The 17,297-nt window shown below is 42.6% G+C and overlaps 1 protein-coding gene across 7 annotated transcripts in view; it reads right to left on the bottom strand.

Annotated features, from left to right (window-relative positions):
* LOC133568194 (anoctamin-1-like) overlaps positions 1-17,297 on the bottom strand; it is a 198,580-nt gene that overhangs the window by 105,977 nt on the left and 75,306 nt on the right. For 6 of the 7 annotated variants that reach the window (XR_009809548.1, XM_061919957.1, XM_061919953.1 and 3 more), the window contains exon 7: positions 542-597. The exons of the other annotated variant lie outside the window; for it this stretch is intronic. Coding sequence is in view for 5 of the 6 variants with exons in the window: in XM_061919957.1 (XP_061775941.1) it covers positions 542-597 (56 nt within the window). In the remaining variant the exon portion in view is untranslated. The remainder of the gene's footprint in view (positions 1-541; positions 598-17,297) is intronic. 7 annotated transcript variants of the gene reach the window in all.

The raw sequence follows: 17,297 nt of genomic DNA, 5'->3' as shown, positions 1-17,297 counted from the left end.
CCTCTAAATATAGTGTAAGGGTGTACCTTTGCATGCAGTATCCTATGTATTATTAAACTGTCCTGTCAGTCTTCATGTAGTTAGTGTTCATGTGGCTGTTAATATGTTATTACAAAAGTATTGATTTTGAAACGAGAATCGTTTTGAAACGAGAATCGATTCTGAATCCCCAAAAATCTAATCGTGTGGTGCCCAAAGATTTACAGCCCTAATATATATCCGTCCTTCCATCCAATTTCTACAGCTTGTCCCGTTCGAGGTCGCGGGGGTGCTGGAGCCTATCCCAGCTGTATTTGGGCAGAAGGCGGTGTACAACTTGGACAATTCGCCAGATAATTTAATAGCATATCATTTGAAAGTTGCATCCGAAATCAATTTGCCCTCTGACTACATTCGCTTTACAACTAATTACAAATTAGCTGGGTTTGGCTGTAACAGAAAACAAATCCTCCCTTAAAGATTAAGATTAACCTTTACTGTCTATAACAAAAATAATAATAATGACCAAATGTCAGAATGTGTCATGTTTACTCATACTCACATCATGAAGCGGGTAAGCAGCTGTGTACACACCACTACAGAGGAGACTCGTCACACCTAACAGGAGAAAAAAAAAAGATTATTTTTGTGTGAAAGCCGAAGAGCATATTAGTAATTGTTTTTATTTATTTATTATTGCTTGGCTCCATTTTCAACACTTAAGTATTTCCATAATTTTCTTATAAGAGTATTAGCTCATTCTGAAAATATACATATTGCATTCCAAAAAAGTTCCACATTTACAGTAACTTCATATTTTGCCTTGAAAATTATGTTGCAGTTTTCTCTGATAATGAATGCTAAATTTCAACATAATTTACTGTCGTCAACTGATTCAAACCATTACAACAGAGTGCATTGTTGTAAAAGGGAACTGGGAATATGCAACAAAATAAACAACCACACTTGCATTTCATCACTTCAACATGACGATAAGCATGAAGAAGCAAAGTTAACTTGATCCGACCTCTGTCCCATATTTTGCATTAATCAAGTGTCTGATATTATACTATGTGTTTTTTGAACACAAAACGCTTATAATACTGACCCAAGTTTATACATTGTTTAAAGTAATTATTTAATCCATATCATAGTTTATGTCCACATACAGATACACTCGATGATGCTGTGTGTATAGAAATGTTTGAGTTTCAGTTTATTCCTAAGATTATAGTTTTCACCTCTTGTTGAAAATAATTGTCAGAATGTGTCATGTGTACTCACTTTTGTTTGCTTTGTAGATATTTTTTTTACAGTTTGAAAATGTACAATATTTTCAAGTGTCCACATTTTAGATATAAAGGGGACCTTTTCTTACCTATTGTACCTGTGTTTGTGTATTTGGGAACTCCATCAGTGTCAAAATATTGAATTCAAACTGGAGGCATTGCAAAAATACTTATGATACAATCTTGCCGTCATTCATACATACTCCAAGCGAACCGTTTGAAATTTGCCCCATTAATGACGTTTTACCCAAATTTGGCATCAGCAGATATATCGAATAATGGTAGAAATTTACCCAACGATCTTTGCCTGAGTAATTCATTGTAGTCTGTGCTGTAGACAATAGGCTCCTGTTGTGTCACATTCGGCCTGCATCTTCTCCGCTGCGGTTCCACCCAGAGGGCCCGCTGACAGCGCACCCGGACACGCCCCCGCGCTCGTCAAGTGGACCACGCCCACTCTCCGCCGCAGCTGGCCGCAGTCCACACCTGTGACTGATGACGTGAGCTGCTTAAAGGACCAGTGGACCCAGGGATCCTGGCGGGAACTTAGTTCTCTGTTGAAGTACAGTAAGCGATCATCCTGCGTTATGCAAATCCTGTTTTCGTTGTGTTCAGTCTCTCCGTGGTTCTCAGTGTCTTTTCCCGTGTCCCCGCAGAACTCTCCGTCACCTGCAAAGTGAGCTGTGCATCTCACTCTTCCCCGGATCTCCTTCGTCCTCGGATTGCTTCCTTCGTCCCTCGACTCCTCGATTCCTTCCACGGACTACCCTGCCTGTCTTGCCCTTATTGGACTGCTTCGCGTCTCTCAACACGCACCTCCAACACTTTGGTAAGACACTCCAGTTAATCTATACACACATAGTCTTACAACACACACTCTTGGGTTTTTGACACACACATCATTCTCTAGTTTATTAGCATTGTTATTATTATTATATTTAGTATTATATATATATTATGTAATATATATATATATTTTTTTTACTTCATATAAGAATAAATCTTTGGACATTACTGCCATCTGGTGTCCGTTTTCCGTCACGTCCTCCTTAGTAAACCATAACAGTAAGTTCCCGCCAAAATTATATATAGGACCTGACGGCTGTTTTTTTTGTTTGTTTTTTTCTCTTTTGCTCGTCCACCAGTGACTTTAGCTCCGCCCCAGTGACTTTTTTTCCCCTTCCTCCTCCCTTTTTGTCCCTCTTTGGATGTCTTTTTCTTTTTCCTCCACAATGGACAATGTTTATAGCCCTCAACACTCTCTCAAGGGACTGTTTGATTTCAATACAGGGAAGGAGGAATTTTCTCGTTGCCTGAACAGCCTCTTCCCACCCTTTGTTCCTAAGCCAGCAGGAAGCGTCAGGCATCCGCTTTCGGAAGGGGGGGATAGTACTGGTGGCTGTGCTGGTGTGGGGGCACAGCGGCACCCAGACAGGCAAACACCTTCCAGACCTATACCATCAGTCTTTCATTTTAGTACTGGTGGCTGTGCTAATGTGGTAGCACAGCTGCAACCAGACAGACTTCCCCCTGCCAGAGATATCCCACCTATCTTCCGCTTTTCCCAGCCGCAGCCACCAGTCCCCTGTCTAGCCTCCGAGCTAGCGCCTGTCCACGAGCTAGCCTCCGAGCTAGCACCAGTCGCCGAGCTAGCCTCCGAGCCAGCGGCAGTCCCCGAGCTAGCCTCCGAGCCAGCGCCAGTCCCCGAGCTAGCCTCCGAGCCAGCGCCAGTCCCCGAGCTAACCTCCGAGCTAGCGCCAGTCCCCGAGCCAGCCTCCGAGCTAGCGCCAGTCCCCGAGCTAGGGCCAGTCCCCGAGCTAGCCTCCGAGCTAGGGCCAGTCCCCGAGCTAGCCTCCGAGCTAGGGCCAGTCCCCGAGCTAGCCCCCGAGCCAGCGGCAGTCCCCGAGCTAGCCCCCGAGCCAGCGGCAGTCCCCGAGCTAGCACCAGCCCCTCGGCTAGCCCCCGAGCTAGCACCTGTCCCTAGGCTAGCCTGTGAGCTAGCACCCGTACCCAGGCTGGCCCCCTCCATCTCTGAAGTCGGCCCTGACCTCCGCCCCTCGGCCGGCAGCCCTGACCGCTGCCCCTCGGCCTGCAGCGCCGACTTCAGCACCTCGGCCAGCTCCTCAGCTGCTCTCCTCGTCTCCATCTCCAATGACGCCTGCCGCTTCCACGCCGCCGATGACGTCCGCCTATTCCTCTACGCCTCAGACGACGTCTTCTGCTGCTTCCACGCCTCCGACGTCACCTCCTCGTTTCTGGCGAGATGCGCCACGGCACCATTCGTGTCCGCCTCCCCGACGGCCAAGATGGTGGCTGTTCCTTGGTCGCCCGCCTCACCGGCCTCAGCGACGTTCTACTCGCCGCCGCCACCAGACTCGTCCCCGGTGGATTCGGGGACACCTGGGCTGGCGACCCACCACCAGTTCGCCCCTCCACCCTCCCTTGACTTTATTTCCTGTTTTTGGGGGGGGGGGTTCGACCTCCAGGACATCTGGAATCTGTCCATTGAGGGGGGATACTGTTGCGTCACATTCGGTCTGCATCTTCCTCCGCTGCGGTTCCACCCAGAGGGCCCGCTGACAGCGCACCCGGACACGCCCCCGCGCTCGTCAAGTGGACCGCGCCCACTATCCGCCGCAGCTGGCCGCAGTCCACACCTGTGACTGACGTGAGCTGCTTAAAGGACCAGTGGACCCAGGGATCCTGGCGGGAACTTAGTTCCCTGTTGAAGTACAGTAAGCGATCATCCTGCGTTATGCAAATCCTGTTTTCCTTGCGTTCAGTCTCTCCGTGGTTCTCAGTGTCTTTTCCCGTGTCCCCGCAGAACTCTCCGTCACCTGCAAAGTGAGCTGTGCATCTCACTCTTCCCCGGATCTCCTTCGTCCTCGGATTGCTTCCTTTGTCCCTCGACTCCTCGCTTCCTTCCACGGACTACCCTGCCTGTCTTGCCCTTATTGGACTGCATCGCGTCTCTCAACACGCACCTCCAACACTTTGGTAAGACACTCCAGTTAATCTATACACACATAGTCTTACAACACACACTCTTGGGTTTTTGACACACACATCATTCTCTAGTTTATTAGCATTGTTATTATTATTATATTTAGTATTATATATATATATATATATATATATATATATATATATATATATATATATATATATATATATATATATATATATATATAATTTTTTTTTTTTTTTTTTTTTTTTTTCACTTCAATAAATAAATAAATCTTTGGACATTACTGCCATCTGGTGTCCGTTTTCCGTCACGTCCTTAGTAAATCATAACAGCTCCTTTGGAATTAGCACTTGTACATTTTTCCAACATCTGACGTCAGCGGATATCTCCATATATGGTAGATATTTACCCAAAAATCTTTGTGCAATTCCACCTTTGTAGTCCGATGTCATACAGCAGTTAAAGTTCCTTGTTTTTTTTCTATCCTCTTGTTGTGGGGCAGACTGGCGTGTACATGCACATGCATTCTGCTCTGTTGCCATTTCTAATGCAAAGTAGCATATAATTCAAATTAGTGTTGTCCCGATACCATTATTTTGGTACCGGTACCTTTTCAGTACTCTATGAAACTTTTTTAAATAAAGAGAACCACAAAAAATTGCAATATTGGCTTTAGTTTAAGAAAAAAAATCTTACGGTACATTAAACAGATGTTTGTTATTGCAAGTTTGTCCTTAAATAAAATAGTGAACATACAAGACAACTTGTCTTTTATTAGTAGGTAAACAAACAAAGGCTTCGAATTTAGCTGCTGACATATGCAATAACAGTGTCATTTTCCATTTTATTATTTTGTCAAAATTATTAAAGGACAAGTAGTAGAAAAATAAATTATAAATCTACTTGTTCATTTACTGTTAATATCTGCTTACTTTCAGTGCTTTTTAAAGGTGGTATAGTACCAAATATGATTCATTAGTATCCCAGTACTATACTTGTACAGATATATCATACAACCCTAGTTCAAACTTACAGTATATCGGTCAGTGGACTCGATATGAAAGCGCTAAAAACTACAGCATGGATGATGGGGAGAAGATGCAGTATATACAGTCGTGGTCAAATGTTTACATACACTTGTAAAGAACAATGTCAAGGCTGTCTTGAGTTTCCAATAATATCTACAATTCTTATTTATTTGTGATAAAGTGATTGGAGCACATACTTGTTGGTCAGAAAAAAACATTCATGAAGTTTGGTTGTTTTATGAATTTGTTATGGGTCTACTGAAAATGTGACCAAATCTGCTGGGTCAAAAGTATACATACAGTAATGTTAATATCTGTTTACATGTCCCTTGGCAAGTTTCACTGCAATAAGGCGCTTTTGGTATCCATCCACAAGCTTCTTGCAATCTTCTGGTTGAATTTTTGACCACTCCTTTTGACAAAATTTGTGCAGTTCAGCTAAATGCGTTGGTTTTATTTATTCAGGATCGTTCACACGTTTAAGTCAGGACTTTGGGAAGGCCAATCTAAAACCTTAATTCTAGCCTGATTTAGTCATTTTTTTACCACTTTTGACGTGTTTAGGGTCATTGTCCTGTTGGAACACCCAACTGCGCCCAAGGCCCAACCTCCGGGCTGATGATTGTAGGTTGTCCTGAAGAATTTGGAGGTAATCCTCTATTTTCATTTTCCCATTTACCCTCTGTAAAACACCAGCTCCATTGGCAACTAAACAGGCCCAGAGCATAACACTACCACCATCAGCTTGACGGTAGGAATTGGTGTTCCTGGGATTAAAGGACTCACCTTTTCTCCTCCAAACATATTGCTGGGTATTGTGGCCAAACAGCTCAATTTTTGTTATATCTGATAACATAACTTTCCTCCAAAAGGCCTTATCTTTGTCCATGTGATCAGCAGCAAACTTTAGATGAGTCTTAAGGTGTCTCTTTTGGAGCAAGGGCTTCCTTCTTGCATGGTAGCCTCTCAGTCCATGATGATGCAAAACACGCTTGCCTGTGGACACAGAAACCTGTGTTCCAGCAGCTTCCAGTTCATTGCAGAGCAGCTTTTTGGTGGTTCTGGGTTGCCTCTTGATCATCCTGACCAATTTTCTCTCAGCAGCAGGTGATGGCTTGTGTTTTCTTCCTAATCGTGACAGTGACCAAATTGTGCCATACACTTAATACTTACGAGCAATTGTCTGCACAGTTGCTCTTGGAACCTTAAGCTGCTTTTTGAAATGGTTTCCAAGTGACTTTCCGGACTTGTTCAAGTCAATGATTGTTTTTTCAGATCTGTGTTGAGTTCCTTTGACTTTCTTATTGTCGCGTTTGTAACCAAGTCTAACTGCATAACATGAGCCCTATTTAAATGAGCTAAGATCATCCATCTATCCATTTTCTACCGCTCGTCCCTTTTGGGGTAGAGGGGGTGCTGGAGCCTCGCAGCTGTATTCAGGCGGAAGGTGGTGTACACCCTGAAAAATTTGTAGAAATTATTGGAAACTCAAGACAGCCATGACATTATGTTCTTTACAAGTGTATGTAACTTTTGACCACAACTACGCACACCAAATTTTAAGATGCAATCATATTGCACCCACCCAAGCAATGCGCCTAGCCAAGCCCCTATCACCACAAGTACTGTATACTTACTTCGGTTCCGATTCACCGTGACTGCTTGCTAATGCAAAAAAGCTAAGTATCGTTCTGTGTGCTTTTAATGGTTTTGCAGCTTTCTTTACTACTTCCCAAACATATTTAGTAGTTCCATTTAACTTGCAAATCACCCGATCTCTGTCTCACCACTCCACCTTCAGCTAGCTAGCTGATAAGCTAACGAAGCAAGCGCGGAGAAAGGCAGCCCCGATCTGAAGGAAGCTACAACCCCGCACACCCTGACCACCACTTCCCCGAAGACGCCACTCCACTTGGTGACAGAAAGTACTGTGAGTATGGCTTCCTGCGCTTTGTGCACCTTACTCATGGATAGGTTGGCTCTGCTAGAGAGCCGTGTCCGCCAGTTAGAGCAGTGTAATTTCGTAACTTTAGATGTTGCGGCCACATCTGCTAGCGTTAGCTGTGGCGAGCTAACTAGCTCAGCTTGTAGCAGCCCTAAGCCGCCTACAAGCTACAGTGTACCGGTTGAGACGCATAACAGATTTAACCCTTTAGCTCGTCCTACACCCCAGTCTACCGGGCACCACACTTTAGTCAAAGGGGACTCCATCACCCGAAACATAAAGCTTAGCAAACCAGCCACAATTAAGCGTATTCCCGGGGCCAGAGCACCTGACATTGAAGTTAATCTTAGGGAACTAACTCGCAACAGGCCTTACAAACACGTACGACAGGCTAATCGCACCACTAGTTATGCGAATGTAGTTGTTCACGTTGGATCCAATGACAGTCAGAGATTACAAAGAGAAACATATCCAGGACTTATGATCTCGCTAGAAAGATGTCCAGGCATCGAGTAATTGTCTCTGGCCCCCTGCCTGCAAGGGGCAATGATGAGAGATATAGCAGATTAGTCTCGCTTAATAAGTGGCTGACTATCTTCTGCAGACAACAGGGACTAACGTATATTGATAATTGGCCCTCTTTCTGGGGCAAACCTGGCTTGCTGATGATCGACAGCCTCCACCTTAACCGGGAAGGCGCTATCATCTTGTCTAGAAACAAGATTTCTGTTTTAGTCACACTTGAGTAACTGCACTAGAGCAAGCCACGGTCACAGGCAATTACAGAGCCTGTTAGTCCGGGTGAGGAGTCAGGTAAATTAGAACTAGCCAGCGCCAGGCTGGATAATCCCTGCACACATAGCAATTCTCTTAGAATAATACTCAACTCACATAATGTTTTTTCTGCTATGACTGTGTCAGAGTTGGACATGCGTTCTACTGAGGTGGCAAATTATGATGCGTTCAGTTTATTGCAGCACCAAGCAAACAATCTGAAAATTCCCGTCATATCAATTCCTAGATATGGTCGTAATTATTTTAAAGTTAAAGTACCAATGTATTAAAGTGCGCTACGCATAATAAACAACATTATTAATATTGCTACTACGGATAATTTGATCAAAAACTCCTTAAAACAGCCCACTACCTATAATATGGGCTTTTCAATTATAAGATCATTGTCTCCCTAAACGTTATTAGTTAATGAGGTCTCTAGAGACAACAATCTTAACGTCATCGGTCTCAGCGAAACCTGGCTTAAACCAGATAATGCTGATGAGACCCAACTCTACATGCCCCTAAAGCTGACCAACGCGCCGGACTGTAGTCAGTTGGAAGCGTGTCTTAATGAAATTAAACAATGGATGTCCGCTAACTTTTTGCAACTTAATGCCAAAAAAACGGAAATGCTGATTATCGGTCCTGCTAGACACCGACCTCTACTTAATAATACAACTTTAACATTTGACAACCAAATAATAAAACAAGGTGACTCTGTAAAAAATCTGGGTATTATCTTCGACCCAACTCTCTGCTTTGAGTCACACATTAAAAGCATTACTAAAACGGCCTTCTTTCATCTCCGTAATATCGCTAAAATTCGCTCCATTTTGTCCACTAAAGACGCCGAGATCATTATCCATGCGTTTGTTACGTCTCGTCTTGATTACTGTAACGTATTATTTTCGGGTCTCCCCATGTCTAGCATTAAAAGATTACAGTTGGTACAAAATGCGGCTGCTAGACTTTTGACAAGAACAAGAAAGTTTGATCATATTTGGCCTGTACTGGCTCACCTGCACTGGCTTCCTGTGCACTTAAGATGTGACTTTAAGGTTTTACTACTTACGTATAAAATACTACACGGTCTAGCTCCAGCCTATCTTGCCGATTGTATTGTACCGTATGTCCCGGCAAGAAATCTGCGTTCAAAAGACTCCAGCTTATTAGGGATTCCTAGAGCCCAAAAAGTCTGCGGGCTATAGAGCGTTTTCCGTTCGGGCTCCAGTACTCTGGAATGCCCTCCCGGTAACAGTTCGAGATGCTACCTCAGTAGAAGCATTCAAGTCTCACCTTAAAACTCATCTGTATACTCTAGCCTTTAAATAGACCTCCTTTTTAGACCAGTTGATCTGCCGCTTCTTTTCTTTCTCCTATGCCCCCCCCTCCCTTATGGAGGGGGTCCGGTCCGATGACCATGGATGAAGTACTGGCTGTCCAGAGTCGAGACCCAGGATGGACCGCTCGTCGGGACCCAGGATGGACTGTATCGGTTGGGGACATCTCTACGCTGCTGATCTGCTAGAGATGGTTTCCTGTGGACGGGACTCTCGCTGCTGTCTTGGATCCGCTTGAACTGAACTCTCGCGGCTGTGTTGGAACCACTATGGATTGAACTTTCACAGTATCATGTTAGACCCGCTCGACATCCATTGCTTTCGGTCCCCTAGAGGGGGGGGGGGGGGGGGGGGGGTTGCCCACATCTGAGGTCCTCTCCAAGGTTTCTCATAGTCAGCATTGTCACTGGCGTCCCACTGGATGTGAATTCTCCCTGCCCACTGGGTGTGAGTTTTCCTTGCCCTTTTGTGTGTTCTTCCGAGGATGTTGTAGTCGTAATGATTTGTGCAGTCCTTTGAGACATTTGTGATTTGGGGCTATATAAATAAACATTGATTGATTGATAATTTTTTTTTGCGCTAAATGAGGCATCTCCTCCTAACTATACAAATGCGCATATTGCCCGTCCCCTTAAAAGGGGTGGAGGGGGTCGCACTAATATACAACGAAAACTTTAACCTTAGTCCTAACCTAAATAATAAATATAAATCGTTTGAGGTGCTTACTATGAGGTCTGTCACACCGCTGCCTCTATACCTGGCTGTTATCTCCCCTCCCCCAGGGCCCTATTTGATCTTTATCAGTGAATTTTCAGAGTTCGTTGCTGATCTAGTGACGCACGCCGATAATATAATTATAATGGATTACTTTAATATCCATATGAATACCCCATCGGACCCACCGTGCGTGGCGCTCCAGACTATAATTGATAGCTGTGGTCTTACACAAATAATAAATGAACCCACGCATCGCAACGGTAATAGGATAGACCTAGTGCTTGTCAGGAGTATCACCATTTCCAAAGTTATGATACTCCCATTTACTAAAGTAATTTTCGATCATTACCTTATAAAATTCAAAGTTCAGACTCATGTCCGGCAAGTTAATAATAATAATAACTGCTATAGCAGCCGCAACATTAATGCTGCCACAACGACGACTCTTGCTGGCCTACTGCCCTTGGCAATGGCACCATTCCCAAATTTTGAGGGCTCTATTGATAACCTCACTAACAACTTTAACGACGCCCTGCGCAAAACCATTGATAGTATAGCACCACTGAAGTTAAAGGCTCCAAAAAGGCGTACCCCATGGTTTACAGAAGAAACTAGAGCTCATAAATTATCATGTAGAAAGCTGGAACGCAAATGGCGCGCGACTAAACTTGAGGTTTTCCATCAAGCATGGAGTGATAGTTTAATAACTTATAAACGCATGCTTACCTTAGCTAAAGCTAAATATTACTCAAATCTCATCCGCCTTAATAAAAACAATCCTAAAATTTGGTTTAGTACAGTAGCATCGCTAACCCAACAAGGGACTCCTTTCAGTAGCTCCACCCATTCGGCAGATGACTTTATTAATTTCTTTAATAAGAAAATGTAACTAATTAGAAAGGAGATTAAAGACAATGCGTCCCAGCTACAACTGGGCTCTATTAACACAGATACGATTGTATATACGGCGGATACTGCCCTCCAAAATAATTTCTCTCTTTTTGATGAAATAACATTAGAAGAATTTTTACAAGTGTAAATGGAATAAAACAAACATGTTTACTTGACCCACTTCCTGGGAAACTTATCAAGGAGCTCTTTGTATTATTAGGTCCATCAGTGATAAATATAAATATTATAAACTTATCACTTTCCTCTGGCACTGTTCCTCTAGCATTCAAAAAAGCGGTTATTCATCCTCTCCTTAAAAGACCTAACCTCGATCCTGACCTCATGATAAACTACCGACCGGTGTCTCACCTTCCCTTTATTTAAAAAAATCCTCGAAAAAATTGTTGCAGTGCAGTTAAATCTAACAATCTATGTGAAACCTTTCAATCCGGTTTCAGGACGAATCACTCTCGCAAAAATGACTAATGATCTATCGCTAACAATGGATTCTGATGCGTCATCTTTGTTGCTGCTCCTCGATCTTAGCGCTGCTTTCGATACCGTTGATCATAATATTTTATTAGAGCATATCAAAACATGAATTGGTATGTCAGACTTAGCCCTGTCTTGGTTTGACTCTTATCTTACTGACAAGATGCAATGCGTCCCCCATAACAATGTGACCTCGGACTATGTTAAGGTAACGTGTGGAGTTCCCCAGGGTTCGGTTCCTGGCCCTGCACTCTTTAGCATCTACATGCTGCCGCTAGGTGACATCATACGCAAATACGGTGTTAGCTTTCACTGTTATGCTGATGACACCCAACTCTACATGCCCCTAAAGCTGACCAACACGCCAGATTGTAGTCAGCTGGAGGCGTGTCTTAATGAAATTAAACAATGGATGTCCGCTAACTTTATGCAACTCAACGCCAAGAAAACGGAAATGCTGATTATCAGTCCTGCTAGACACCGAACTCTATTTAATAATACAACTTTAACATTTAACAACCAAACAATTAAACAAGGCGACTTGGTAAAGAATCTGGGTTTTATCTTCGACCCGACTCTCTCGTTTGAGTCACACATTAAGTGCGTTACTAAAACGGCTTTCTTTCATCTCCTTAATATTGCCAAAATTCGCTCTATTTTGTCCACTAGGGACGCTGACATCATTATCCATGCGTTTGTTACGTCTCGTCTCGTTTACTGTAACGTATTATTTTCGGGTCTCCCCATGTCTAGCATTAAAAGATTACAGTTGGTACAAAATGCGGCTGCTAGACTTTTGACAAGAACAAGATAGTTTGATCATATTACGCCTATACTGGCTCACCTGCACTGGCTTCCTGTGCACTTAAGATGTGACTTTAAGGTTTTACTACTTACGTATAAAATACTACAAGGTGTAGCTCCAGCCTATCTCGCCGATTGTATCGTACCATATGTCCCGGCAAGAAATCTGCTTTCAAATGACTCCGGCTTATTAGTGATTCCCAGAGCCCAAAAAAAGTCTGTGGGCTATAGAGCGTTTTCCATTCGGGCTCCAGTACTCTGGAATACCCTCCCGGTAACAGTTCGAGATGCTACCTCAGTAGAAGCATTTAAGTCTCATCTTAAAACTCATTTGTATACTCTAGCCCAGTGGTTCTCAAATGGGGGTACGCGTATCCCTAGGGGTACTTGAAGGTATGCCAAGGGGTAAGTGAGATTTTTAATAGAATATTCTAAAAATAACAACAAATTCAAAAATCCTTTAGAAATATATTTATTGAATAATACAGCAACAAAATATGAATGTAAGTTCATAAACTGTGAAAATAAATGCAAAAATGCAATATTCAATGTTGACAGCTAGATTTTTTGTGGACATGTTCCATAAATATTGATGTCAAAGATTTTTATTTTTGTGAAGGAATGTTTAGAATTAAGTTGATGAATCCAGATGGATCTCTATTACATTCCCCAAAGAAGACACTTTAAGTTGATGAATACTTCTGTGTAGAAATCTTTATATATAATTTAACCACTTGTTTATTTTTCAACAAGTTTTTAGTTATTTTTATATATTTTTTTACAAATAGTTCAAGAAAGACCACTACAAATGAGCAATATTTTGCACTGTTATACAATTTAATAAATCAGAAACTGATAACCCAGTGCTGTATTTTACTTCTTTATCTCTTTTTTTCAAACAAAAATGCTTTGCTCTGATTAGGGGGTACTTGAATCAATACATTTTTCACAGGGGGTACATAACTGAAAAAAGGTTGAGATCCACTGCTCTAGCTTTTAAATAGACCCCCTTTTTAGACCAGTTGATCTGCCGTTTCTTTTCTTTTTCTCCTCTGTGCCCCTCTTAATTGTGGACGGGGGGCGGGGACACACACACAGACCGGTGGCCATGGATGAAGTACTGGTTGTCCAGAGTCGGGACCCAGGATGGACAGCTTGACCAGAGTCGGGACCCAGAATGGACCGCTCGCTTGTGTATCGGTTGGGGACATATCTGCGCTGCTGATCCGCCTCCGCTTGGGATGGTTTCCTGCTGGCTCCACTATGGACAGGACTCTCGTTACTATATAGGATCCACTTTGGACTGGACTCTCACTGTTATGTTAGATCCACCATGGATTGGACTTTCACAATATCATGTTAGACCCGCTCGACATCCATTGCTTTCGGTCCCCTAGTGAGTTGGGGGGTTGCCCACATATGCAGTCCTCTCCAAGGTTTCTCATAGTCATCATTGTCACTGTCACCGACGTCCCTCTGGGTGTGAGTTTTTCCTTGTCCTTATGTGGGCTCTACCGAGGATGTCATTGTGGTTTGTGCAGCCCTTTGAGACACTTGTGATTTAGGGCTTTATAAATAAATATTGATTGATTGATTGATATTGGCAATATTTTAAGAACCCTGTAACTTTAGGTGTTTCGTGGCTTGAATACGTTGAATAATTTTCGATCCAAAACTGACCCTTGGTATACAGCACAGGACATGTTGAAGCACTCTGATCACCTAGCAGTCCACTTTATTAAATCATTTTTCATCAGTTCAGAACCACATCCTTAATGCCCCTAAATCATTGATAAGGATATTGTTAGATTATTAGATCTATGAATACTGTGGCTGCATACTATTATCAATCCATTGTGTTGGTAATTTCTTCAGGTTTTTCAAATAATGCCATTTCTGCTGAGATCTTGCATATCGGCTGTCTGTAAGCATGATCCCGAGACGTTCCCAGGCCAGCCGGGAGACATAGTCTTCCCAACGTGTCCTGGGTCTTCCCCGTGGCCTCCTACCGGCTGGATGTGCCCTAAACACCTCCCTAGGGAGGCATTCGGGTGGCATCCTGACCAGATGCCCGAGCCACCTCATCTGACTCCTCTCGATGTGGAGGAGCAGCGGCTTTACTTTGAGCTCCTCCCGGATGGCAGAGCTTCTCACCCTCTCTCTAAGGGAGAGCCCCGCCACCCGGCGGAGGAAACTTTTTTTTTTCCCCCTCATCTATTTAAATTTTCACACATTTTTGAAAAAGCTCCAGGGGGACAGTAAAGCGGCGCTAAAGCCACGGGTTGCTGACCCACTGCCTATGTCAAAAACATAAAGGGGTGATGGACCAACTTATATCCAATAAACCAAAACATGCTGAACTGTGCTGCGTGCGCAACTCTGCCAACACCCGGAAATACACACAAGGCACTGTGGAGTCTTCATTAATGATCAGAAATCACACAAAAAAATGTACCTTTAACAACCATATTGCAACAACAATTAACATTTAAAAAAGTAAAATCAACCTACATTAACAAGCCTCATATACAAACCTATGAAAACAGGTAATTGTAATGGATTACACAAGAAGCTGAACATACAACCCCACACAATTAAAACACGCAATAAGCTAACCAAAAACACACTACTTGTGAAGGGAAATTATACAACAAATGCTGTAATAAACACGTCCTAAAACAAAATGTTATGCTGTCTAATTTGCGACGGAAAGAACGATGGTATATTTTACTGCAGGCGCAGAATCAGCCTGTCATTGCGAGTCTACGTGGCGGCCTTCGTAATTAGGGCAACATCCGTCCAGTCATCCTTTTTTTTTTCTACCGCTTGTCCTTCTCGGCGTCGTGGTGAGGCAGGGATCCTATACCGGGTACACTCGGGTGGAAAGCACGGTACACCCTATACAAGGGCCAAAAAAGATAGCAACCACATTGAATGGGATCTTTGCATGATTAAAATAAATCCCAATTGGCTAATTTTTCAACCGGTTTTTACGTGATTTATTTTGCCGATTTCCAAAGTTTTGTTATTATACTAAAAAGTTTGAATACAAAAACATCCACAAATCATTCTTACCGATAAAACCCCATTCCTATCTTAAAAGATAGGAATGGTCCTCGACTGTAGAGAGTTGGGTGTTGCTGCAGCTGAAACCTCCAGTCTCATTCTTTTGTCTCCCTCCTGTGTCATGCTTGGGCGTCTAACAGCAAGCACATCTGTCCATCCATCCTTTTTCTACCGTTTATTCCCTTTGGGGTCGCTGGTGCCTATCTCAGCTACAATCGGGCGGAAGGCGGGGTAGAGCCTGGAAAAGTCGCCACCACATCGCAGGGCCAACAGCAAGCAAAGAAAGTCAAAATATATGAACTGCAGATCATTTTAATGATGGAATTTCAGGTAAGTTTGTGAGCATGTTTGTAACAATGAATTCAAACACGTTTTATTGTAAATACCAATTTTAGCTATGCATATGTAAGGGGATAAAATGTAACCAATGTTAAATTATGACAGTGGTTAAACAGCGCTTGTTGCTGGCGTCAGCTGGCATTTGCAGGTTGCTGTAAGAAACGTACAGAGCTGGGAAGAATGTTGAATGGTGTGCCACCTAATTTTAATTTTCCAACATAGTCGTTAAATATATTCATTTAAGTTTACACATTTAAATAAGTTCCACAGCATAGTCCACTCAGCGGCCAAAGACAGGAACAGACCCAACAAGGAGACCAAGAGTGCGGACTGTAGAATGCCAACAAGCCCCCGGCCATTGTCTGATCGGCATAAATGAGCAAAATACCATCCAGGAAGACCGAAGTGTAAGTCATGCTCGTCCGGCCAGACCCCGTGAAGCCAATCCGACCCACCGGAGAGAGATTGAACTTCCCCCACACCAACCTCCGGTAAATTAACCTGACGCTCTGCGTTAGCTTGGCAGCACCATCCCCTCTGCATCTCCACTGGAACTTACGCTGTCGGTAGGAGAGCAGTCTACGGTGCAAACAATCGAGCCATGGACAAGAGGCTTCCACGAAGCAGATCCAAATGTCCACAAAAAGCAAACAACAAAACAGGGAAACATTAAAGAACACATGAGCGCAGCGTTCCTGCCATCAAGGTGAAAAAAGAACAAAACCCTGACCCACATAACCAAAAAATCCTAACCCAAAACCTAACATTAACCATATTTTAAAAGGGGTTATATCATGATAATATTTGTACATTTAAAACACGTCCTTGTCCGCATTACATTTAATTTTGCATATATTTTGTTTTTCAGTCCATCTTCAAGCCACTTTTTGACTGCTCCTTCTGCTGTGTCTTCTGCCATGCTGTAGATTTTAGCACTTAAATACTGAGTCTACTGACAGATAAAAGTTATAACTATACACTACAGCAGTGGTTCTCAAACTTTTTTCAGTGATGTCTCCCCTATGAACATATTTTTAATTCAAGTACCCCCTAATCAGAGCAAAGCATTTTTGGTTGAATAAAAGAGATAAGTAAGTAAAATACAGGACTATGTCATCAGTTTCTGATTTATTAAATTGTATAACAGTGCAAAATATTGCTCATTTGTAGTGGTCTTTCTTGAACTACTTGGAAAAAAAGATATAAAAATAACAAAACTTGTTGAAAAATAAACAAGTTATTCAATTATAAATAAAGATTTCTACACATAGAATTAATCAACTTAAAGTGCCCCCTTTGGGGATTGTAATATAGATCCATCTGGATTCATGAACTCAATTCTAAACATTTCTTAACAAAAAAGAAATCTTTAACATCAATATATATGGAACATGTCCACAAAAAATCTAGCTGTCAACACTGAATATTGCATTTTTGCATTTCTTTTCACAGTTTATGAACTTACATTCATATTTTGTTGAAGTGTTATTCAATAAATATATTTTTTAAAAGGATTTTTGAATTGTTGCTATTTTTAGAATATTTTCAAAAAATCTCATGTACCCCTTGACATACCTTCAAGTACCCCCAGGGGTACGCATACCCCCATTTGAGAACCACTGCGCTACAACGAATAATTGTAGAATGCATTTGCATGTACGA

This window comes from Nerophis ophidion, linkage group LG14, assembly GCF_033978795.1.
Source record: "Nerophis ophidion isolate RoL-2023_Sa linkage group LG14, RoL_Noph_v1.0, whole genome shotgun sequence".
Taxonomy (NCBI): Eukaryota; Metazoa; Chordata; class Actinopteri; order Syngnathiformes; family Syngnathidae; genus Nerophis; species Nerophis ophidion.
This window is presented reverse-complemented; position numbering and strand designations above follow the sequence as displayed.